Below are 27009 nucleotides of genomic sequence, written 5' to 3'. Positions count from 1 at the left end.
ATATTTTTCCTTGTCTTCCACGAATTAACCAAGACTCAGCAATGCTTCAGAATAGGAACTTGATGGTGGGGCCTTGGGGAAGTTTCCTGGGGAAGCCATGTGGAGGACATGGCTTAGTGTGGGGAGGCCACACTAAGAGGTAGAGCTGGTAGATTCTCATGGAATAAGATGTAAATAAAGCATGTGTGCATAGGTATAGAGGTATATTGTCCACCCCAAAATGTTAAAATGTAAATCATGCATTGTCCATGGGGGCAACAGTATCCCAAGGGTGTGAACATTTGTGAAGGAAGACTAAGGACATCTTAGTATTCTATGCATAAAGCACACATATGTTTACAATGTGCAACAATAGGTACACAGTATATCTGTAGTATTACAATTTCATGGGTGTGGAGTGCTCACTGAGCAAGTGTAAAGCCCTGAGTTTGCTCACCAGCACCAAAAGAGAATTTTTAAAGTAAATAAATAAAACTTCATGGGAGGATTTAAAAGGGAGAGACCCAAAAGTTTCTGGGAGGTAAATGAAAGGGGGGAAAATACTGAAAACCCTCTATCACCTTAAGGTAAGAACAATGATTTAGGCTGTTGTCTGTAGTATTTTCTAAATTGTCTTATAGCATTTTAAATATAATTCACTATGTAATAATGAATAAAAGAAGTAGAAAAAGATGCTCTCCAAGACATGAATACCTTCTCTTAGAATACATTTAAATATTTAACATCAGTATTATTTCTCTTTGATTAGCAGTCTACTATTTTGCCCAGTGGTTGCAATACCATAGGAAAAGTAATATCAACATAGAGATTCAACTGTGTTTTATCAATAAATGATCAGGACAAAGCATGGAGTACTGCACTCAGAGAGCTCATCACTCTCCTGACATTGTTTCCAGTAGAGTCCCTAAGGAGAAGAAAGTTTGGCTTATGTTTATATTAAAAACGAAGAAGAGGGAAAAACTCATGTTAGCATTGGCTTTAGCTTTCACATTTTAAAAAAAGCAGATTTAATATACATCAAGCATGGCTAGCTCATAGTTCTGTGAAAGTTGATGCAATTGCTAGAAATGTTGAAAGGTGCCACCTGCCTCTATTCTTATCCCAGCCCCTCCTAAGTCAGTAGCCCTGGCAAGGATTCAACAGAGCCTCATTCCATTGCCTTTGGCAAGCACCACTCCCAGGCTGGAAACATTCAAACAGAACTGCGAAATGAATCAGTCTGGGTTAATTTCACTACCTGGGCATCCCCAAGGGCACGTGCTTGCTGGTGGACTCCCCGTTTCAGCACTGATCGCAACAGGCGCCATAGGACTGAAGATGACAGAAGACACACGCTACCTACAATCCAGATGTCTTTTCTTCTAAGTGCTGAGTCCATTTTCTAGGAGCAGATGTGAAGCCCCTGGACTTAAAGGCGCCTTCCCTGCCCTGGTCTATCACAACCACTTCCCAGGCACTGCCGATCTGAGGAGTGGGCATTACGAATTGTAGACGTTTCTTGCAGAGTCCTGCAGTGGGTGTCTCCGGTTACACGATCAACAAATATTCTGCTTCTTTAAAAGGAAAAATATGATGGTCTTGTGTGACGGATCTGAAACAGGTGCAGGGACTAAGAGAGACCCGCTGGCAATAATTTAACACTAGTGCGCATGCGTTTGATACCAGTTCAAGGACTAGTAGCTGACTGTAACTGGAATCAGCTGCTAAGATTGGACCCCAGCCAGCCGGGAGCTTTCTCCTGCCCTTGCAGGGTAAGGAGTAAAGCATGGGGGTGGAGAAATGCAATTCCAAAAATCACAAAATCTCCACCTTCGGCCATGCTATTTTGAGACCTAAAAACAATTTCATTACAGTTGGTCAGGAAATGCCATTTGGTACTAAATCCACCAACAGCAATTGAGAGAGAGAGAGAAAGGGGGGGGGGGGAGAGAGAGAGAGAGAAAGGCATGTTTTATTTCAACCCACTCTGTCTGTCCTGTTGATAAACATTTTGCTTTGTTCACTCTCTGAATCCTTTGTACCAGGCATTTAAACATTCCAGAGCGAGGCTATAAGGTCGTGCTTGTGTGCAGGCCATTCTTATCTTTCTATCCCATAGTTGGATTATGGAAGAATTCAAATTTGATTTTGAAAAAGAAGTATTCCTTACTAAGGAAGATGCTTTCTCCCTTATGCTAAATTTAAATTTTTATGATATACATATCAAACTATGACATTAAAGAAAACTAACAGAGACACATAAAACCTTATTCTGGCCAGAGCACTCAGGCACCAACATAGGCTAACAATTGTGAAGATATCTTCATTGTTAGTTTACCAACAACTAATTTATGAAAAAATTGTTATGAAGACAGTAGGATTAACTGTCTTTCTGGTTTCTTATTTATCTATACTTTGAATAGAATTTTTTAGTGAATTTGAATTGAATTACTGACTTTAAACATGCAGACACAATCTAAAACTAATACTCATAGATAACACACATAGCTTTATTTTAGCATTTTAGTCACAAGAGAGAGTAATATAGTGATATAAATTTGCCAGCTTATAAAAAGTAGATTCAAATGATATACATGACCAAAGGGAACAAATTAGCTAAACTTGAAAATAGTTCTTTTTTATGCATTTTTATTGTTTTTAGAAGGTGATGTACAGTGGGGTTACTGTTTCATAAGTCAGAAAATGAGTATGTTTCCTTTTGGACAATGTTATCCCTTCCACAAAGGAAGACTTTTAAGCACAAATCAAGTGTCAAGTTCAGAAATAACCTACATAGAAGTCCTATAAGCAAAGCTATAGACCAGTGGTCCATGAGGACATTTTTCTGCAAAAGGATTAACTATATTCTTGTGTTCCTCAGCTTTTATACCAACCATGCCTTTTTGGTGGAGGATAGAAAAAGCTAGGGAAATCTAGGTGACAAAGAGGTAGTCATAGATCACTTGGGTATAAAAGAAAGCAAGAATATGGACTAGTAGAGGGTGTGCCTAATGTGCATGAGGCCCTGGGTTCCATTCCAAGCACCAAATAAATTCATAAATAAATAATTTTCAACCCTGACAGCATACCCTTGAACCACACACAAGTGTGAGCATCTTAAAAGACTGAGATTTGAGGATCCAAGTTCAAAGCCAGCCCAGGAAGAAAAGTCCAGGAGACTCTGATCCAGTTAACTAGAAAAAAGCCAGAAGCAGAAGTGTGGCTCAAGTGGTCGAGCACCAACCTTGAGCTAAAAAGCTAAGCAAAGAGCACCATGGCCTTGAATTCAAGCCCTAGCACATGGAGATAAGAGTCTCACAGACTTTCCTGCCCAAGCTGGCTTTGAACTTTAATCTCAGCCTTCTGAGTACCTAGGATTATAGGGATGAGCCACCAGTGCCAGGCTTGTATGTTCCTTTGAAGGAGTGCTATGGAGACCCTCAAGAATGGGAAGGCATAACTATATGAGGATATATAAAGTAATTTTGGAAGGGAAACCACAGATAAGGGTCAGGGTGGACAACTCCACAAAAATCACAGATATGGGGTGCTTCTGGTGGTTGTAAGGATTTAATGCTGTATCACTTTGAGCCAGGGTTAAAGAAGAGATCACAACCATGGTATAGAGGAGAGAAGACCAGTGTATGAGGGAGAGAACTTCAGCTGATGCTTCATTCTTGAAAGCAGGTCACTAAGCATTGTGACCATCACTCCCTATCCAGGCTTCTTGCTGAGGCGGGGTTTATGCCATCCTCCAACGTTTTTAACTTAACTTCAGAGCATGGAAAAAGAGAAAAGATGGAAGTATAACTTGGGGGTAGGCGTGGGGGGTATATATGAGATAAAAATGAGGAAGGGGGTAACAAGTTCAGCAAGAAATGTACTCACTACCTTACATATGTAACATGCATATGTAACCTTACATATGTAATCCCTCTGTACATCACCTTGACAATAAAATTAAATTTAAAAAATGGAAGCATTTCATCATGATGTAAGGAACTGAATAGCCTCTTTTAATAAAAACTTACAATTCTACATTATATATAGAAATCAAGTGATTTTTAAAAGCATCTTTTGGAATATAACAATGAGAAAAGTCATTAGAAAACAGTAAAAAAGGAAGGTGAGAAAAAGTAGAAGAATAAAATTTAAATTATACAATTATTTTCTAAAGTTGGAAGAATATGTAATATTTAATCAATCTGACAAAAAAAAAACAGAAGAAAGCTAAAAATCAACCCAGTGGAAGAAAATTAATAAAACAGAAACCTAAAGATCAAGAAAAGAAAAAGAATCTGAGTTTTACCAAACAGTTTTTAATAATCATAAGTGATTACACTTGTTTATAATTGTTCTGCTCTTAGGACTTGGGAGTAGTCACTTCTAGAGGGAATCTGTATTTTATGCTTCTAGAACAAAGCTTGGACGTCCCCAGAGTGGCTGAAGTACAAAGACAATTCCTTTCAGTGCACTCAAAGAATGTTTCTACTATTAGCAGTGCTAATCTTCTCAGAGAGTGAAGGGATAAAAGAGACAGAAGAATGAAGGGAGAAAGTTGACAAGGGTTTTTGTTGATTTGTTTTAAATATCCCTAGAGAGAAAATAAGTGGTATTGCAAAGATTTACTGCAGCCCCAGCAGAAGATGGAGACTCATTAATCCTGCTCTGTCTACATACCTGAAGACATCTGAGCTGTTGGAATGGTTTTCTCACCCACTCATTGCCAGACCCACTGTCTGCCCTGCACCCACAGATTTTGGCTACACAGAAAAGAGAAGAGCTCAGAGTAGCAGACACATGTACCTAGCCATTTGCCACATGGCCAGAGAGAGACAGGAAAATTTACTGCTGACACCTCTGGACCTTCTCCATTTACAAGCAAGAAACTGAATGGAACATATGCTACTTCTTTCTTATTCCTTCCCACCCTCCACACAGTATCAAATGCAGCTAGGAGGCCCAGGTTACAAAAAGATAAGAGTGGGGACTCGGGGCATGGTCCTTGTGGTAGAGAACCAGCCATGAGCAGGCAAAGTAGACTTACTTTTTTGAAGGTCTTTGCAGACTCCATATTCTCAATTCTTCCCATGAAAATGTCCTAAAAATAGATAACTTCCAATGTAATTGATTTCTGATATTGCAGAACAGTAGGTAAACATGACAATAATTCTTCCTAAAAATGTCTATGGTCCAACTTAACACTACTCATTCTTTACCTACTTTTAATGATTATGTCACAGAACTTGTAGAAAAACTTCACTTGAAAGAATGATGAAATCCATAAAAACTGCTACAATTAGTTGATGATTTCAGAGTCATACAAAGCTATACAAGAATGTTTTTTTGTTTCCCATATCCTATAGAGATTCATGAACAGAAAATAAAATCCTTTCTTTATTTGTTTGTACTAGTAAGGACCCTAACAGAAAAGTCATTCATGTTTCACCTAAATGTTTCCTATGGAAATTTAGTTTTGTTCTCTATTAAATGAGGTATTAACTGAGTCAGATACGGTAGAATATATGTGTAGTCCCAGCTACTAGGAAGGCTGAGAAGGAGGATCTCTTGAGATCAAAGGTTCAATCCCAGCTTGAGCAGCACAGTAAAACTTCATGGATATAGATAAATACGTATATGTATGTATAGACTTGAAGGGAAAGCACAAGTCTCCGGAAAAAACTTACTCAATCTCTATCTTCTCTCTACGATATTCCATTATTCCTTACTCCTTATAAAATACGTCTAGGAATTTTATGCAAAACATCTCTGTGTCATGGTTTTTGTGTTGCTGCAAATGCCCTTTCTACCTGAATAGTGGTTTGGAGAACAATAGTTATATTTTTTTTATAAAGTCAGCAGGACCTGATCTCAAAAATAAAATTAAAACAGAAGGGCTGAGGATGGATCCTCAAGTGATAGAGCCTTGCTTACCAAAGTCAACTGGTGGCTTTGTCTACTAGATTCTATCCTCAATACCACAAATAAAAAAAGCAAAACAAAACAAAAACTATTGCATATGCCAGAACAAAGGCAAGGGCAAAAACGCCATGAGGCTGGTGCTGGGCTTCAATGAATGATACTTGGGAATTGATTAAGGTAAGGCAGAAAAATGACTTGGTGCCACTGTTGCTGCTGGCTAACATTTAATAAAGTCTTATCACGGGGCTGGGTTCAAATTCAATCAAACTTAGAGTATGTGTTTAGTATGCTCAAGACCTTGGGTTTAATCTCCAGCACCATCCTCTTAAAAAAAGATAAAAAGAAAAAATGCTTACTATGGTGTTAGATATAAAGCCAACTGATGAAACTAGTAACTTCATTTTGTAGCTGAATTCTGTTGTTGCAGGTTCCTACTTAACCTTGCTTTTATCTTTTTCAGACCCTGCTTGGAACACATCCTGAAAAACCACAGTACCCAGAATCTTAGGACACCCCTTCTACCATCTTTCAAAGGGGCCAAAGACCACTTGTTCCTATCCCCATCACACAAGTTAATTGTCCTGCAGGCCAGTGCTGTTTATGGTCTCTCCTCTCTTGCAAAGTTAATAAGTCTTTGCATTCTTGTTTGCCACTGTGACTCACAGCCTGAGCACCTGTTAAAACCCTCAGACCTAACAATAAGTACCATGCTGAGTGCTTTGGACATGTCACAACATTTAATTTTCTCAACAGCTTTCACTTCATTATTCAGATCATGAAACTCCTTGATTGAATTTAGTAACACACCAAAGAACACAGAACATGCAGATGACACAGAGTTCAGGGCACTTGTTCTTCCCAGGGCTTCATAGCCATGCTATCACAAGTCCTGTGAGTCCCTTCTTTGGCCTTCACTATCAAAACTATTCTTCATGAGCTCACAGTCTTCAGGAGAATAGATACCTTCTCTCTTTCTCTCTGTCTCTGTCTCTCTCTCTCTCTCTCTCTCTCTCTCTCTCTCTCTCTGTGTGTGTGTGTGTGTGTGTGTGTGTGTGTGTGTGTGTGTGTGTGTACTAAGGCTTAAAATCAAGGCCTTGTTCTCTCCTTTGGCTTTTCCTCTTAAGGCTGGTCCTCTACCATTTAAGCTATGCCTTTAGTTCTGGAAATGAGAAACTTATACGGAACAGTTGTACACACTTTAAAGTGTGTTTCTACAAGCTCTATCTATCAAACAATCTATCTATCTATCTATCCATCTATCCATCTATCATCTACCTATTTATCAATCATTTATTTATATATCATTTATACATCTGACAAACACATTTAAAATTGATATAATGGAGCATGGCAGTGCACGTCTGAGGTCCCAGCATTTTTATATGTGTGTGAGTGTGGGGGGGGGGGGGGGTTGCAGGAAGGAAGTCAGGGTTTCTGATATGGTAAGCATACCTTCTGCCACAGAGCTACACTTCTAGATCCACAAGCTCACCTTCTAATTCTTAAGTCATTAAACACAACGTAGAGCAGCCTGCAGGAAGACCACCTTCCTCATCCCACTCCTTCTCCTCCTCCTCCTCCCCCCCTCCTCCTTTATTTCTCAGCTGCTGATCTACCTAACTCGTACTTTCAGTCCTGTTTTTGGTTGATTATTTTTGAGATGGAGTCTTACCAACTTTTCTGCCCCAGCTGTCCTTGAACCTAGATCCTTCTGCTCTGAGTCTGAGTGGCTAGGATTATCTCCCAATTATTAATCAAGTTCAATTTTGTTAACTTGAGTGAATTTTTGTCTCTTAAAAATAGGAAATTTGCTTATTCATAACTTTCCTTAATTCTAAATATAAATGACAAAATAGAATTTTAAGTTTGTTAATTTTAAGTATGTTAGGTTCTACCTATAAGGAGAAATCAAATGAACATATAATTACCTCATTCTCTTCAGATCTTGAATCTTGTTCATTAGAATTTCCTTCTAGAAAACATTTTACTTTCTCAACCTCTTCCATGCACTGAAAGAATGTCATTTTCTCCAGCTGATTGCTGCTGTAACACGAGCTGATTTCTTCCAACCTCTTCACTTTTAACATTTTGGTGGTGAGCGTAATTAAGCTACTATTTGAAGTATCATTTTCATTTCCCTCTGTCTCAGATTCGTAAATCAAGACACAATCGTGACTTTTCAGAGCTCCAGTCTCCTGACTGTAAAGAAAGCACACACACTTATTATACCAACTTACTCAGTGAAGATTTGGATGTGGCTTCTGTTTGAATTGGAGAGACAACTCAAAATTAGAAAGAGAAATGCAAATATTTGTATCGAGTTTCCATTGGTGTATCTTTTCCTACAAAAGTGGTAAGAAGCAATCTCAAGTAACTATATAACTCATTTTGTAAAACAAAATATATATTGTGGCAGAGTAAAATGCCTCACCTCCCCTCTCCCCAATGTTTCTTTGGTCTTGTTCAAAGTTGACCATGTAGGAAAAATTGTAGACCTCTGAAGATAAAGGAACAGCTCTGGAAATCTGTCCTTTTGTAAGAAAGAAACTTAATATATCCACATGAGTAAATAGCAATGCAGGCAAAGGTAAAGGCATCTCTGGCTGGTATCTCCCTTTTTCTACCTAGGAAAGATCTATTCACAAGAAGAGATGAGTCTCAAGCCTAGCCTTGATGGAGATGATTATCAGTGACTATTATTTGAAAGAGATGATCTGAGCCTCAAGGCAACCATGGCTTGCTTGTACCTCCTCCTTCATCTTTCCAGGGCCAGGGCAACCTCTTTTGACTTCAGAAGTCCAAATTCCTAGCCTTTTAAGCTCTGTATAAGGGACAGCTCTGTTGTGCCTCTATGAAACTCATACTACTATTCCTTAGGCATGTAAATTCTGTGTGTTCTTTTTCTTATTATCTGTCCAGTGTTGATGTATTTCAGAGAGAACAAAGTAAATTTAAAACTTCCCTACAGTATCAAATAACCAACTTAAATATTGACTCTAAAGAACTTGATGTTTGGATGGGATTTGCAAATTTTGTTCATTTCCTTCCCTCCAGGGGGATTTAGCAAGGAAGGAGGACCTCCTGCTTCTCCTGGGTGTTTTGCCTCCCACCTGGGGGATATCTCTGTAATTCTCTCCCCATGAAACTTTGCATTACATTTTTAGCAACTCATATAACAAAATAACCAACTGGTATTTCAAAAGTTTTTAAATCCAGAGCTCTAATATGTTTCATAGCACCTAAAGAAATATATTCAAACAAATAAAAATACAAATAGTATCAACCAGAACTCTATGCCTTATAGACCTTTGGTACCATTCTTGGGAACTTTCTTGAAAACCCCATTATTAAAATGCAAAAATAGTTGATTGTTCTAAGATAAATTACGATATATATATATATATATATATATATATATAGTTTAGTTACAAGTGACCCATAATTAAAATGCAAAAACAAATACTCAATTGTTCTGAAATAAACTATGATTGAGATACATCAGTTACAAGTTACTAAAACTGCATTGGGAAGCCACTTAAAACATTAACATATTAAAAACAAAAGCTTAGCTCCAAGATATAATTGCTTTGCAAAGGAATACTAAACCTTAAGGTGTACCTGAAGTTTAGTACAACTTGTTATTTAAAGCAACCCACAGAAAGAAAGAGAAGATTTGATAGGTTATAACAATCAAAAATCATAATTACCATTTATAGGAAGACATCATAGTGTTTGGACCACTCCAAGGGTAGAGCGAAAGTTTGGCAGATAAAAGGAATCTTTGTAGACTTCAAATTGGCTACAGAACTCTCTGAGAGTCTTTTCTCTCAGCGAGTAGAAGTCTTCTGAAAAGACAAGTGTATATGACAAGAGGAAGTATCCTCTCTCTCAAATTCCACTCTGAGCCTCCTTTAAACTATGGCCCTTGATCTCATGTTGCTCAGCTGTTGCCTTCTTAGTCAGATGGAGAAGAATATTAATTTTAGACACCAGGCTTTTCAAGGCCAGTGGCTCCATTTCAGAGGTCAGGTAAGGAGAGGACAAACTGGGAACACAAGATGAAATAGCTCCACGTTCCCTATCACCAGTATAGCATTGCCCTGGTAAATACAAAGCAGGGTCTGTTCCTGGCAATCATGGACCCCTTTCGGACTCATGTAAGTGCTTGCTCTCATCTGGAAGATTTATCATACTCCATGCATACTCCTTATGGTAACTTTGAACATGTCCAGCTGCAATAGCAAGTCTGACAATTTGTCGTCAGAAGTTAGCAGACCTTAGCAAGTTTGTCTTCATTTGCTCAATCTTTGAAGATACTTTAAATATATTCAACTATTTATAACATCTAGGTAGGTATGAGGAACAGGGGTTGGTTTTTCTCTTAGGAACAACTATGATTGTCCTCTGGTTTTCTACCAGACAAAGAAAAGAAAGTTCATTTAGAAACAACCACCTGCCTCATTCCAATTGTGGTGTATTTCTGGATTTGAGTGACATAAAGCCTTGATTGCGTAGAAACTAGAATTAATATTACAGATGACCCTCCAATTCTTTAGGACCTAATCAGTGGTGACTTCTTAATTTCAGTGTTTCTTAAACCCTCTATGACCCAGATCAGCACCAATATCTTGCACCCTCACATTCAAATAAAAGGGGAAGGGGGTGAATTCAAGTCAGTGTATTCTATACAAAATAAATATATCTATTTCAAGTAGCATTTAAAGGATTGCAAGATAATCCTTTTTTAATTGAACTGCTGAATTAAGGTTAGCTCAAGTGGCAGAAAGATTGCTTGGTAATCACAAGAAGTCCTGTGTTCAATCCCCAGTACCACTGACAAAAGAGCTCTTCACTAGCTGTTGTAAAAAAATAAACCTAGAACTGTTACTAGTTTTCTAGTACATGCACATATTTGTAAGGGATAAAGTATTCAACAAAATTATCAAAATTATGATGAAAAGACTGATTTAGACCCATTTTTATAGGCATTATTATACTATGTAAACATACTGATAGTGCAACAAATCCCTCCCCACAAAAGAAAGATGCTTGTGGACACATCCTCTAATGAGACCATGAGAACAACGAAAACATACTCTCCATTCCATCAGGCCCAGCAAGTAGCCAAAGGCTCTGGTGACCAACAGGCCTATAGAATCTGCTACTTGACTTCTTAAAAAATAATTTTTATGTTAGAATAGCTTTCGATTCATAGAAAATTCACAGAGCTCCGTTTCCCTATATCTGGTACCTCATATCTTCTACTTTCAGCATCTTGTACTGGCATGGTACATCTGTGGCCATTCATAAACCAATTTTGATACATTTTTATTAACTAAACTCAACAGTTTTCTTCCTCTAAAATCTCCTCTCTTTCCCAGAATCCCATGCAGGCTTTCACATTGCATTTAGAACCAATAGGATTTAGAAATTATTGGATTAGGTTATGAAAGAAAGACAGTAGACAAAGATGATTTACACAGTTCTTTCTGAGCACTTGTAAGTCAGACAGAGCTGATATTAGCTGAGATAGAAACAGCCATAAGAGAAGCAAATTTTGCAGGGAGATTGTAGCTCAGGGTACAAGATATCTGGTACAACAGTTAACCACATGCCTATATGGTCTATTCACATAACCTCAAGACCCTATGTCCAGACACATTAAATAGTCTGAAAGCTTAAAATGCTCTTGTGCCTAGAAAACTTTGTAGTAAAGCTATCAGTAGGACCAGCTTTTCTAGTATTTTCATGGTGTTTTGGAGTTACTGATCTTTTTTAAAAATATGAACATAATGAAAACAGCTTTCCACAGAGCCATGGGAAAGAATCTCTGCTTATTTTCAGATGACATTTCCAGGAGCTGAATAAGAGGGTATGCTGTCTGTCAGAGGAACCACATGAACAGGCATCACTGACAGCTCCTTCACTGCTTGTCATTCAAACGTGGCTTGATAATGCTTGTGTTATGCACAGCTTTCTGAATGTTTCCAGATCAACAAGGCCTCTACTACACACCAAAGTAGAAGAATCATCACAAGTATCACAATGCAAATTAGAAACTACTACAACCATGTTATCCACATTGCAACTGACTCTTCTTCCTTTCATAAAGCACCACTAAATATAACCCATAAAAGCAAAACATGATCAATTGTCTATTATCAAAATTCAAAATATTTGTTCTTCAAAAGGTACCATTAGTAAAAGATTAACCACAGACTGGAAAGTAGCTTGAACTCACATATTTGATGAAAGACTTATGTAGAATATATAATGCATTCTTATGATATCATAAGATAACAAACATCTCAGTTTTAAAAATAAACAAGATTTTTGAATTGCCATCAAAGAAGATATATAAATAATATATAAAATAAATGCTTTGAATTATTCATTAAGTCAATGCAAATTAAATCAAAATGAAATAACATGTTGTAACTATTAGAAGGCCCATAACAATAATAATTTTAAAAGACAGAGAAAAATAAATGTGGAAGGGAGTGTAGAGAAATCAGAGCTTTCATGAGTCAGGTAGTGGGAATGTTAAATGGTATAGGTGTTTGGAACATAGTTTATCAGTTTCTTTCAAAGTTATTTCCAATGTAGAAATTTAAACATAAAACTTTGTATATGAATGTTTGTGGAAGCATTGGTCTCAATAGTAAAAGAAAAAAGAGACATTCTAAATGCTCATCAGTTTTCTAATGTAATGTAAACATAATGTAGTATGCCCATATTAATAGAATACTACTCAGCAATAAGAAGGAATAAAATACTAGTGCTTGCTACAACATGAATAAACAGAAATCTGGGATAAGTGGAAAAGAAAAGGTCAGAAACAAAGACCATATAATATAAAATGTCCAGGTGGTTGCCTGAGACACAGAGTAAGAACAAAGATTAACTGTAAGCAGAGGCAAGAAAGGCAATGTCTTGTGGTGATAATAATATACCTCATTGACTTTGTATGTGCCAATCGTGAGGCTTTAACTCAGGTCCTGGGTGCTGCTCTTCAGCTTCTTTGACTCAAGGCTACTGATCTACTATTTTAGCCACAGCTCCATATCCAATTTTGGGGTCGTTAATTGAAGATAAGAGTCTTCTGAACTTTCCTGCCCTGGAAGGCTTTGAACCACCATCCTCAGATCTCAGCCTTCTGAGTAACTAGGATTATAGTTGTGAGCCACCGGCATCCGGCTACATCGTTGACTTTCTTAAAACATTGCTGACTTGTACACTTAAGTGAATTTTAAGTGCAGGTGTGGTTCTAGTAGTAGAGTGCCAACCTTGAGCAAAAAAGCCAAGCAAGAGTGCAAGACACTGAGATAAGCCCTGGTATCAGTAGATAGGTAAACTTTGTGATTATAAAGTACACTTTAATAAGGTGTTACCAAGAAAAAAAAAAGAGCATTAAATGAAGGGAAACAAGAACTACAGAGCAGTCTGTGACCAGCTGTTCCAAGTGACCAAGGCGGGGATCCAGAGGACCATCAATTATACCTCACACTTATAAAGTTACCTGGGGCTAAAGGGGAAAAAAGAAAATGGTGACGGGAGAGAGATCTGCACACTCCAGTACAAATGCCATATAATAAGATTATATAATTAAAAGGAAACCTCGTGGTAGTTTAAAAATAACATTTCATATTATGCTTGGAGATTGGATACTTTGTGCAAGGAGGAGACTGATGTTACAGAACATCCACACTTGTTTATAGCACCATTTGATATTTAGACTTAAAATTTCCAAGTGACAGTGAGTAAGTAGCTAAGTATTTTGCAATAAAAAACGAGTCCTCTAAAACTTCCATGTGGGGTGTGGGGATTATTCACCTACTATGTACTGGTATAAGGCTCTGGGTTCAATTTTCAGCATTAGCACAAAAATAAACCAAAAACAAAACAAAACAAAACCCAAAAACCTATGCCTTAGGCATAGGTGTTCTTTTTTTTTTTTTAATTTAATTTTATTTTATTTGAGGGCATAGGTGTTCTTAAGCATAGGTGTGTTCTTTTATGATGTAAAATAAAGTAAAATAAAATGGTTATAAAAATAAATAAAAGTATAGATGGAATAATTAATTTTATAATCTTTTTCAAATGTATTAAGTAACACTTAATTTCATGATCTTGATAGTTGTTCCTCTAATTATATTCCTTCATACCTTATTGAAGAATGAAAATGTATATCAGAGTTAACGTGTTGTTTAGAAAACAACCCCTATTTCAGTGGGAAGAAAGTATATTATATAAATACTATTCAAAACACATTTCGCCCAATTTTTAAAAAACAAACTTCATGGGTGACACAGTAGCTCAGTACTGGGCAGCATTTGCCTAACATACATGAGGACTTGAGTTAATCCCCAGACTGCAAAAAGAATAAAGAATATCTGAGTGCTAGGTGCTAGCAGTTCACCCCTGTAATCTTAGGTACTGAGAAGGCCAAACTCTGAGGATGACGATTTGAAGAAGCCCAGCAGAAAAGTCTGTGAGATTCTTATCTCCAATTAACTAGCAAAAAGCTGGAGGTGGAGGTTTGGCTATGGCTCTAGTGATAGAGTGCTAGACTTGAGTGAAAAAGCCAAGCAAGAACATGAGGCCCTGAGTTCAAAACCCTCAGTAATGGCATTATTTCTTTTTTTAAAAAAGACAAGAAGCACCTTTCTTTAGCATTAGTGTAATACTTATCACTAACAGAAAACATTTTTAGAGCTAATATATAGGTACTACTGTGCTAATTTATTGTCTGTATTTTCCAGCTCACCAAAATCAATGATTTTAAATGTTAGGAAAGAGGGGCAAATATTTTAATAATAAATAAATAACTACATAAAAACATAAATAAAAACACAAATAAAATTTTAAAACCCAGAATTTTAAAAATTGTATACCTCAAAACTACAGAGAATTTTCAGAAATAGTAAAAGGAATATCTATATACTTTTCACCTACACTCAGCAAACGTTCGTGTTTTCCAGATTTTTTACCTTTCACTTCTTTCTGAAAGTTGTAGAGTTCCTGGCATTTTACCTCTAACTCTATATGCACAGACCATGAAGACATAGAACAAGGTCCTGTTGAAAAATAAGAGATTTGCATGGCCCTGGCTTTTATCTGTTCAAGGATCATACTCAATATTTTCTTTTCTCATTACATTATCAATTTTGAAGATTCTAGACAAACTGCTTCATAAAATATTTAATTTAAATTGAGTGACTGTATCTTCATGTGTGAAATTAAGTTATCCTTATGGCAAGAAGACCACTGTATCTTTCTCAGAACATCACAACAGGTGATGTAGGCTTTTTTCTTATTAGTGATGCTAAATTTGGTAATCTGATTATGGTGCTGTCTGTCAAATTTCTCCAATGTAAATTGTCATTCTCTTTGTAACTAACGAGTAATTCATGAGAATTTATGGGTATCCTGCTCCCTGAAAATCTATTGCTCTGGGTTTTAGTATCTGTCTTTGCCTGAATTATTCACACAGTGATCATGAGATGGTGGTTCTATAATTCTACCAATTGTATCATGTTATTCTATAAAGTAGTGTTTACCATCCTTATTCTGTGCCCCTTCTAGTATCAGTATGAACTCATGAATAATAAAAATAGAATACACATTCCTTACTTTCTTCATTTTGATGCTCAAATTGTCCCACAATTGACCAATGGAAGAATCTTGAGCTAGCTTTTATGTATTTTTTATATATGACTGTTATTTTTTGGTTGCTTCCTTATTGTATCTACTTTTTCCATACTATTTTATCCTATTTCATGCCATTTCTTCAATGAGTACTCTTTCCTTTCAGTGAAGGAAATTTCTGGTTCAAGATCAGATACTGCAGTGCTTTTTGCCTCTAGAATGTCATTGCTCCTAGTCAGTAAACAGAGCTAAGAAATATGCATCTTTAAAATCATATGCTTTTTCAATAGGAAATGTACTCATTACCTTACTCATGTAACTGTCACCCCTCTGTACAGTATCTTTACAATAAAAATATATAAAAAATCATATGCTTTTATACACATAAGTCTAATTCCATCCTAATACCATAGGATTCTTTCTGTCCCTTTCCCCATCTATATCACTCTCACTCACATAGATACTTAAAGCCTAAAAATGAGAGAGAAAAGTTACCCTTGCCACAAGGTAAAATTCCTGCTTCTGTTGTGAATATGCATTCTAAACAATTGGAAGAAGTCTAAAAGGGCTCATTCCCAATTTGTTAATTCCCAATCTACAGCATGAATCATCATTTTCTAGTTTTAGGAACTGAAAGAAGAGTATATTTATTTGTATTTACATTCTTGGGGATGATTTTCTACCTTCTGAGTTGGAAGAGGATTTAGAAGCTTGAAGAAGCTCATGATAGTAACAAGGCATGAAATTACAGAAGTGCAAAGCTCAAGTTATGATCTTCTGACCAAATGTTGGCCTGCCTCTCCCAAAAGGGTAAGAAAGGTTGAGGAGAGAAATTTTCCACAAGAGAAAAACATTGCTATAGGGACCCCTATGGGAAGCTGGATGAAAACTTCCCAGTCTCAAGGAAAATATGAAAACTATAAAAATAAAGGAGCATTTCTAGGTAGAAATTATGTTGGGCTATTAAGTAATGGTTCTTTTCTTTTTTTTATTGTGAAAATACTGTACAGAGGGGTTACAATTACATGGGCAAGATAATGAGTACATTTCTTATCAAGCATTGTAGCCTCCTCCTTTGTTTCCCCTTTGCATCCCTTCCCATCCTCCCCCCCTATGTAATGGTTCTTAATTTGCTAGATTTTTCTATACATCCAAAAGTATTGAGGATAGATACAAAATTTTCAGTTGTTTGAGAGGACCACTGCAGCTAATAAGGTGAAACTACCCCACATGGAAAGGGTGGGGTGAATACTGCCCACATACATCGGGTAGGAATGTTCTCTCCTCTAAATTCTATAGAAGATAATATGCCTTTTGACCCCACAGTTGCATCTGTAAGAGTTTACCTCAAAGAAAGTCATCCCAAGATATGATCTTTGAAGGTAAGATCCTGATGTTATTTGTTATACTTTACACTGTCAGTGGAACCTAAGCACGCTATTGGTTAAGTAGATTGGTGTCCTCCTAATAAAGAACACGATGCTTCATCTAGCATATGTATTAGTGTTTAATAACATGAGAACAAAATCTACGGTAAAATTAGAAGGCAAAGGAAGATTCTGGAATAGTATTTATGCTGTAGGCTCCATTTTTTTTTCTGTAAAAAGATAGTCACTATACATTGATGGATGACACTACAGAAAGATAGTAGAGTATCAGGAAAAATTGCTATAACAAATTAGGTCTTTACTTTCCTAGAGTTATTAATTTTTCTAAAATAAACATTTTTTCAATCTGAAAAAATTTTCCATTAAAATAAATTTGTAAATGCTATAATAAAGAGACTTGCCTTATGGGAGTCTCATGGACATTAGAGATAGAGGATGGAGGCTTGAATTTAAAATTCCCTAGCTGTACAAACACAGAACTGCTGCTCAATCTTCCTGAGCCTTGGCTTTTCTCATCTGTTAAGTGAGGATAGCAATATTTGCCTTTAAACAGTGAACAAAGGGTAAGAAATGTGGTAAATATGACCCTTCATGCAAAAGAGGGACTTGATTAATGCAGCCTTTATGGTCATTATTGGTACTATTACTGTCATGGCTACAAAATATTGTAAAAAATAAAAGATACCAGCTGAAACATTTAATCTAAATTCAAAAGAACAAAATATCCCAAATCTTATTTTATTGACAGTACAAAACAACTTGCTGTTGAAATAATTTTCCTTCATTTAGATACTATACAGGAAAATTTGTAAGTGTAATTTAAGAAAGAATTACAGACACCCATAAAGCTATTCACCAACTCACATACTGCTAGTACCTCTACATCCTGTCCCGAATTCTTTCCCTTAACTAATACTCTGAATTTTAAAATAATTTCTTTGATTTTTCTTTTGATTTTCTTTTATTTTCTATATATATATATACATATATATGTATATATGTATATGTATATATATATACTCTAAAAGTACAAGGTTGTATATGTGAATAGATTCATACTGCTTTTTTGTCAAAATTTTCTTTGATTCATTATTAAATCATGTACTCTATTCCATTCATTTTCATTATTATGCAACATTCCATTGTGTAAATATTACAATGTATTCTACTGTTGATAGACATTTTGATTGCATTCAATTTCCAGCTGCCATGAAGATTATTCTGCATATAAACATATATATAAATGCATACTGTAACCAGCACCAGAGAAATGATCCTTTGCTCTGTGTGTTTTGTTTGGGGGTGGGGGGGTAGGTTGCTTACATAGTGAATACTTGTACTCTTAAGAAACCCTAAAAAGATTGTACTCTACTACACTTTTAGGCAACAAATATTTATTAATAGATATTTTACATACAGAACTCTTAGGGACCTCTGCAATCTAGGCTCCTATTCTATCTATCTGTGTAGAGTATTTGGCAAATATTAAGTTCTATTTTAAATATATTTTATTATCTAAGTAGTTGCACAAAATAGTTGTCATTTGCTCTGTCTTAACAACACTTTAAATTTTGCTAGTAGGTGTGTAATAATATAAAATTTTATTTTAATTGCGTTTTTCTAATTATTGACTTGAAGACTTTCTCATATACTACATATATGATATGCAATACATATATATATTGGTCTTTTTGTCTGTTATGAAATATATATATATATCTAAACTCTACTCTTTTTTTGTTTTTTTGATTGTTGTTTTTTATTTTCTGGTTCTGGAGCTTGAATTCAAGGGCTGGGCACTGTCCCTGAGCTTCTTTTTGTTCAAGGTTAGCACTCTACCACTTGAGCCACAGTGCCACTTCCAGCCTTTTCTGTTTATGTGGTACTGAGGAATGAATTCTCAATAAGATTGTATTATTTTCTTTCTCTGTATAGACGAAAATATCTTTTACATCTTGTACTAGATTTATTCTTAAGGAGTTCACATTTTTATTTAGAATGGTGTTTTGCTTTTAAACATCCTTTTCTGGCTATACCTACTTATAAGAGTGAATGTCTTAAGCAGACAACTTTGTAAACTATTATCAGTTCAAAAAGATTTCTGTATGGTTTTTATTTTCTATGTTCACAATTACCTAATGTACAAATAGAGAAGATTTTTATTTCCTTTTCAAAACTTCTATTCTTTATTTTTCTCATGTCATAGGGCCTCTAGTACAATATTAAAAAGAAATGGTATAGTATTTAATCTTACTATTAATTAATTTCATTTAATAGCATGTAATATTAACAGTCATTTTATCTTAGTCATCCTAGTCTGAGTATAGTGACATGTCTTTGTGGTTTTAATTTTTATTTCTCTGTGGGACTTTTAGCAAAAGTATCTTCCTATATGAGGCATTCTTTATAAACTTCTACCATTTACAAAGTAAGTAATTTTGTTTTAGTATTGAGTAGTAAAGATTCTTTACATATTCTGCTTACAAGTCCAGTACAGATGTAGGTTGTAAATATTTCCTCTCAGCCTTAGATTATCTTTTCTTAGAGGTGTCTATGGAAGAACTTCTGTTTTTGTGTTTTAATGAGGTCAAATTGATCTCTTTTTATGATAAATGCTATTTATGTTCTCTCTCTAAGACAACATCCACCACAAAACCAAGAAGATACTCTTGTTAGCTTGTGGAAGGAAGCTTTAAAATACTTACTGTCACATGGAAGCTGATGTTCCAGTTTGAATTCATTATGCATGTAGGGAAAAGCAGTGGCCATAGTTCGTTTTTTTCTCTTCTATATATACACAGATATTTAAATGTATTTACTTCATTGTTATTATGGAGGTGATATACAGAGGGATTATAATTACATGAGTCAGTTAATAAGCATATTTCCTTTCATACAATGTCTTCTGTTCCCTTACTCTTTTCCAATCCCTCCTTTGCATCTCTACCAATGAATTGTATAGTTCACTTTTGCTGTACTTTTTTACTCTTTCTTCCCTCAAGTTCTGTACTCTCATTCTTACTCTCCCAAAGATATACACTTGAAAACACTATAAAGACAGAATCATCAAAAAAAAATTTCAAAGAGTATTCAGATTTCGACAGCAGCAATTATTGATTTCCATATAAATTTCAAATGCCTTTTTCACAAGGTCTCTTAACTTCTCCTTTATCCTCCATTCTACCTAGCAGTCACTCAGAAGTTCCTACTGTGCCCCATGCCTACTTCTGGCAATTCCTCAGAGTTGCTTAAATGTTCTGAAAATCGTCCTGTTAGCTCAATTCCTCATACTGGTCCATAGGTTTCTGTTGCCCCCATCACATTCCTCCTTAAAATCTGACCACTGGCTTTGCTGAGGGTACCAAGTGCCTGTGCTATGGGCACTTCCAGCAGGTGTTCCTTCAGCTGTCAGTCTTCAAGGGCCCAAGCAAAGCCAGGTAATATAGGAGCTGCTGGGTCTTCCAGATCCTGAAGTAATACCAGCAATGTCTAGAACATCCAGCACCCATGAAAGGTTTGTTCTTTCAGCCCTCTCGCCCAACAACTTCCAACCAGTTTAATGCTCTCTTCTTTCCTCAAGTAAAATTCCATCTCTATAAAACAAGCAGTTCAGGCTTTCTTCTTAGGGTCAACCTTCCAGTCTTCCTAGATGAACATTTTATCTTCACTTCTGAAAAAGGTTGTTTATTTTTCTATCATTCCATTTTTGGGGAGAAAGAGGAAGGTTTCTCTAAATATCTTGAAACCAGCAGCAAGTCTTCCTCTGACTTCTCCATCACGAAAAGCTGGATTTGTGTGATTTACCAGAAGAAACAGAATGTTCCAAGAATGACCCTTGGAAGAAATGAATTAAGCCTTCATTTTAGGCCTCCCTGGTTATTTTCACTCACAGATTCCATTTGAGTACATCTCACTACATGTCCAGCACAGTGCCTGGCACAAAGAGGTCAAGGTGAAAAAAGAGCTCTACCCACTAATGGAAGTTGGCAGGAAGAATGGAAACTTGCAATTGGACTACAAGATAACTCTTATGAGGGATAGACAAGGTGTCAAATAAGCATATGACATACAATGCTACACTATCCTGGGGGGAGAGGGTGTCAGGAAAGGCTAAAAAGGACACTTCTCTGCTGAAAGACAAATAGCGTCCCAGATATAGTGAAGGGCTGGCCAGATACTACAGGACATGATGTGCAAGAATGAGGAATAAGAATATCAAAAGCCATCATGCATGCTTTTAATATCATTAAACATAATAGTTGCTAGTTTCATAAAAAAATCCATCCTGTTAAGAGGTAGCTTGTTAATCGGGGGGGGGGGTGGTGGTGGTGGTGGTGGTGGTGGTGGTGGGTGGTGGTGGTGGGTGGTGGTGGTGGTGGTGGTGGTGGTGGTGGTGGTGTGTGTGTGTGTGTGTGTGTGTGTGTGTGTGTGTGTGTGTATGTGTGTGTGTGTGTGTGTGTGTGTGTGTGTTTGCTTTTTTTTTCTCCCTCACTGGTCCTTGGACCTAATTTCAGAGTCTTGGTGCTGTCCTGGAACTTTTTTGCTGAAGGTTCTCTATCACTTAAGCCACTGCTCCACTCTGGCATTTTTAGTAATTCTAGGTAAGTGTCTTAAGGATTTTCCTATCTGGGCTGGCTTCAAAACACAACCCTAAAATCTTAGCATCCTGAGTAACTAGGATTATAGGCTTGAGCCACACCAGCACCCTGCTTAGAGTTTTGTCAAAAGACCTGTTTATTTAAATTATTTGACAAAACCTAATATTAGAATAAAAGAGGCAAATGTATTATCCTAAGAACTACTAGATATTCTGTAATTCAATTATGACTTTAAACTACTCAGCACTAATTCTACTGATTAAGAGTATATGATAGTTCCCACTTTAGACAAAGTCTTAAGCATCAGGGTTCATCTGCATTTACATTTGGCTAAAAATTTAGGGCATCTACAACCACCTTTGTTTTGGCAATTTGGTAGAACTTATAGAACTTACTGAAAGAACTATTCTGAGATTATTAAGATTTTGTTATGGAAACACAGGTGAGTGTGCATTCACCAATTTTTCTTGACTATAACAAAATACCTGAGAAAACGAACTTTAAAAGAGGAAGATTTATTTTTGGTTCATATTGTTTATTCTGGTTCATCGTTTTTCAGGTTCTAAACAGATTTAGCAGCCCCTTTGATTTTGATCCCGGGACTACATGGGGGAGAGGGGCAGTTCTCACCTCAAAGCAGCCAGGAAAGAAGAAGAGAAATGGGAAAGGGCAAGGTCTTAATATTCCCTTTAAGAATACTTGTTTGATAGCCTAACTTCCTACACTAGGCCTTATGTCCTAAAGGTTCAATTATATCCCAAGAGTCATGACCTGGCAACCTCCCCTTTAAGACATGGGACTTTGGAGGGCATTCCAGATCCAAGAAGTAAGGTCCAGGAGGATCCCAGGACAGGACTCCAAACCCTCACTTCTAGAGTCTGAGCCTACTACTCTCCTAGAATAAGCTCCATTGAGCTTCAATGTCCTACATTTTTATTGTAGAATCATCTTGTAATCTAAGGTGATGTGATCCGCATCTCTAGCTTCCTTTCTCTCCACAGAGATTGGGCTATTGCCAAATTCCAACCTTAAGGGCAGACCATGACTTGTTATATTAGTAAAACAACGCAGCCTTGTCACTCTGGAAATCCCCGGAGATTCAGAAGATCTATGCTAAGAATGGAATATTAGATGTAGCTTTTATTATGTTACAGGTGAAATCTCCTAAAAACCAGGTATAAATTCATTAAATAACAAAGGTCTTCAAGGTTGTTTGACAAGAAATGCCTCTAGAACTCATCAGAGACCAAATAAAAAATGGTTATTTCAGTTTGAGCATGTGCAGAAGAAGCCTGTTTGCCTGCTGATAACCTCCCAATGTTAGAAGTGCAAAGTCTCCTGTGGAAAACATGATAACTGCCCCTTGAAAGGTAGGTGTAGAACATGCAACTTGGCAGAGGCATAGTGCACAAAGGAACTAATATTTACCATTCAATCAACAAGCAGCTCCTCCCCTAACCCTTCCCATAAATTGCCTCACTGACAATAAATTGGGGCACAGATTTGGGCTTTGTATGTTTTTTATGCTTTGTATGTCCTTGTCAGTTGGTCTTTAATAAAAGTTCTGTCTTTATAAAAGAAAACACAATATTGGCTTCTATGTGCATGGGATCTTGAACAACTGCTGGGTATCACTTGAAAAAAATCAGTTAAAACTAATTTAAAAGTTCATAAAAATATCAAATATTAAAAAATTAACAAATATCAATTCACTTATATCAATAAAGATAAGAAAATAGAATTAAAAGGCCTTATTTATAATACTAAGAAATTGTATAAAATGTGTTAGAATAAACTACAAAGCACTGTAGCATAAAATCTAGAAAGCTTAGGTTAGGTGAGAAAAATCACAGACTAAGAACAACAGATGACCAAAGGGCAAAGTTTCAGGAGGATGACTAAAGATGGCAGAGATGTTTGTCATGTGGGATTAATTGGGCTTGTGTATAAATATGAAGCTATAAGATGAATACCTAGATGTTCAATAATACTAGGAGACTTAAAAATATACCTGCATTCAGGTATTGCAGCCAGGCTGAGAGTGTAATGTGGTCACTAATATTTAAGAAGATCCACTGGAGTTCAAAGTATTGTCCCCATTCTGACTGAGGAAAGGGAAGAAAGAGGGTTATTGAGCTCAAAGCAAACAGTCAAGGTCAGTCGAAAACAAGCAACAAGGTCTTAAAGAAAATTTAAGCATGATTTTTTTTTGCTTCACATTGATTTCATTTCCTGCAACTTTATAATAACTTTACAATAATAATGTATTTATTTATGTTTATGCCACCAGAAACAAAGTGTAAATTCGGTTAGGCAAAGCAGAGTAAAAAGATTTTTCAAAAGTCGCTGCTGGTATGGCTTTTTTTGCTTATTTTTTTTCTACAAACCATCACCATCTAGTGGAGAAAACATCAAACTTCAGATAGAAAGACGAAGGTTAGGAAGGAAGGAAGGAAGGAAGGAAGGAAGGAAGGAAGGAAGGAAGGAAGGAAGGAAGGAAGGAAGGAAGGAAGGAAGGAAGGAAGGAAGGGGAAAAGAATAAAGGACTTATGCATCCCAGGAATTATGTTAAGTACTTTCACATTTCTGAAGTTCATTTAAATCTCACAAGAGATTGTGAAGTATACATTATTCTTCCAAATTTAGATTTCAAGACTATGGCTGAGAAGGAGTTTTACCCAGTATCACATTATGGCCAACTAAAATCCAGATTCTTGAAGTCAAATTTGGGCTATTTTTACTTCATCAACATCTGAGTAATTCAATTCTACTCATGTCTGTGGTTTGGGGATATATATATACACACACATATATAAACACATACATACATATATATATATACATATATATATATACACACACATATATATACACATACATACATATATATATATACACATATATGAAAAGCTTTATTTTTACTCTTCCTTTTTTATGTAATATAGTGAGCAAAACACCTGTACAAGAAGAATAGCATAAGACTGGAATAGAGTTCATCCTTAGCAGATACAAGGTCCCAGTATCATCACCAAGAGAAAAAAAAGGAAAATATGTGGATGGATATATGTATACAGACATCTATGCATGTGTGTGGATATTTATATATATATATATATATTTATACACATGTGTAAGCTTTTTACCTCTTAATTTTTGCACCATATTATATAATGAATATTTTCCATGGCAATATTTATGGAAACACACAGCAAGAAATAAAGACTAAAAATTATATGTGTGTGTAAGTACATAGTGCAAGCTTGAACTGTATTTTAAAATACTAGGAAAGGGGCTGGGAAGGTGGCTCAGTGGTAGAGCGCATGCCTTGCATGCTCAAGGCCCTGGGTTCGATTCCTTAGCACCACATAAGCAAAAAAAGAAAAAAGCTGGAAGTGGCGCTCTGGCTCAAGTGGTAGAGTGCTAGCCTTGAGCTGAAGAGCTGAGGGACAGCGCCCAGGCCCAGAGTTCAGGCCCCACGACCAGACCCAAAAAAAAAAAAAAAAACTAGGAAAGCCAACCATAGTTACACATAGATTTTCTATTATTATATTTTTAAATTAGGCCTTATGTTGATTAACATCAAGAAACTTCACAGATGTTCAGTTTGTTTTAATTTTTTTTAAGTTTTGCATGGCTTAAAGACCACCATAGGCCCAAGTCTTTGTTAATTTTAAAGCTGACTGGGACAACCATTTTATAGCTAATATCAAATATTTTAAAAATCCTGTCATTTTCCTCTCATATGAACAAGATCATAAAATCCTTTGGTGCTGGTTCTTAATGCAGGACAACAAAATATTCACCTACAATCTTTGACACATCTACAGTTTTAGAAAACTGCAAATAAGAATGGCTGTGATAAGAAATAGCACTGTGGCTCAAGTGTTAGAATGCTAGCCTTGAGCAAAGGAAGCTCAGGGACAGTGCCCAGGCCATGAGTTCAAGCCCCGGACTGGAAAAAATAATGGCTGTGACAAGCTGTTTTTTGTACAAAAAAGCCTACATGTGCCTACATTAGTAAGAACCAGACACAGAAACAGTTGTTTCTATGTCATTCCTCTCACTTCTACCTGCAGTGTGGAGTGGGAGGAGGAGAGAAAGAGAAAGATGCTGGAAGGAGTGTTTAACACCTGATCCAGACAGAGATAGCCACAGGAAGTTACTTGCTTAACAAGATAATGCTGCTTTGCTGTGTACATCCTCCCACTCAATTTATCAGAGAGATTGACCACCTCCCTTCACCCAGAAGCCCAAGCCTCTTTCCCTGTGTGATTCATCCATCATGTTCTTCTTAAGACTGTAACTGCTTTGCCTTTAGCTACATAATAGAATTTATAACGTTCCTTTTCCTTTGGGTTATTGCCAGTTTACTATATACACTGAGATCAAGTCTTCAGAGGAAAAGTGAATTTAAAACTCTGTAATAACATTCACTGAGAAATGGTTGTATGAAAGATAAAACTCTTATCTGTGCCACATTTCATAAGTCTGTATTCTCCTTCAATTCATTTACTTGCTGATCACCAACAATGAATGTTCAAGGTACTTTTCACCCCTAGATAGTGGGGAGGCTGAGGCAGAAGGACCACAAGTTCAATATCCATAACCAACACAAGTGTAACTAATACATGTATATGTATACATATACATATGTGTATGTGTATACACATATATTTACATGACTATAAGTATATAGCTAATATATGTAAATATGTAATACACATATGAGGAAGTTTACAGAAAGAAAAATAGTACTACAAAGATGTATGCTGGGTGCTGGCAGCACACTGGGGATTGTGGTTCAAAGCCAGCCCAGGCAGGACTTGTATCTCCAATAAACTGCTAAAAAGCCAGAAGGGGAGAGCCATGGTTCAAGAGATAGAGTGTTAGTCTTGAGCAAAAGAAGTTCAGGGACTGTGCCCAGGCCCGAGTTCAAGCTGCAGGACGAGTGCTATACATATATAACATTATCATATATCATATATATGTTGAAAACTACATGCATTCTCATCCTTTAAAAATGTTTATGGTGATAATTTTGTTTTGTCTCTGCCTGCGTTGAAACTTTGAAAGATTGTCTGGCATCATTTTCTTACCAGGATGGAATGCATACATTGTTTTCCAATTTGCAACTACTATCTACCAAAAACAAAATAACTGTGTTCGGGTGACAGGCCTCTGGCCACAAAGCAAACAATCTAAAGGGGCGGAAACGCCCCTCATTTCTGTTTCTCGGACCCCTGCTTAAGTGAACTTTTTTTCCCCGTTGGTATAACTGTACAGGTTTTTCCAGTCGTTTAGGTCCTTTCTCCGGCTTTCTATTCTAAAATTTTGTTTTCTCCCCATTTATCTTTCATTACAAACAACACTACGCGCCTACCCTTGCGCGCATCCATCTCCCGGGCGTGGGCAGTGGAGCGCAGAAAGCCGCAGTCCCGGACACAAACATAGCACCTCCTTCCACCCGCTCACTC

The 27009-nt window shown here is 36.5% G+C and overlaps 1 protein-coding gene across 5 annotated transcripts in view; it reads right to left on the bottom strand.

Moving 5' to 3' along the window:
• Mylk4 (myosin light chain kinase family member 4) overlaps positions 1-27002 on the bottom strand; it is a 105342-nt gene extending 78340 nt beyond the window's left edge. Inside the window, exons 1-3 of one of the 5 annotated variants that reach the window (XM_070024710.1) lie at positions 26916-27002; positions 7830-8100; positions 5027-5080 (exon numbers count right to left, since the gene is read on the bottom strand). In XM_070024710.1, the coding sequence (XP_069880811.1) occupies positions 5027-5080; positions 7830-7988 (213 nt within the window). In that variant the 5' untranslated portion in view covers positions 7989-8100; positions 26916-27002. Of the gene's footprint in view, positions 1-1237; positions 1596-5026; positions 5081-7829; positions 8101-9608; positions 9773-19642; positions 20964-23546; positions 23739-26915 lie in introns of those variants that run through there. The other 4 variants (XM_070024708.1, XM_070024706.1, XM_070024705.1 and 1 more) reach the window with 4 other exon arrangements.
• Positions 27003-27009: the final 7 nt, after the last annotated feature.

The sequence above is a fragment of the Dipodomys merriami genome, unplaced genomic scaffold (assembly GCF_024711535.1).
Source record: "Dipodomys merriami isolate MVZ:Mamm:240054 unplaced genomic scaffold, mDipMer1.0.p SCAF_16, whole genome shotgun sequence".
Taxonomy (NCBI): Eukaryota; Metazoa; Chordata; class Mammalia; order Rodentia; family Heteromyidae; genus Dipodomys; species Dipodomys merriami.
This window is presented reverse-complemented; position numbering and strand designations above follow the sequence as displayed.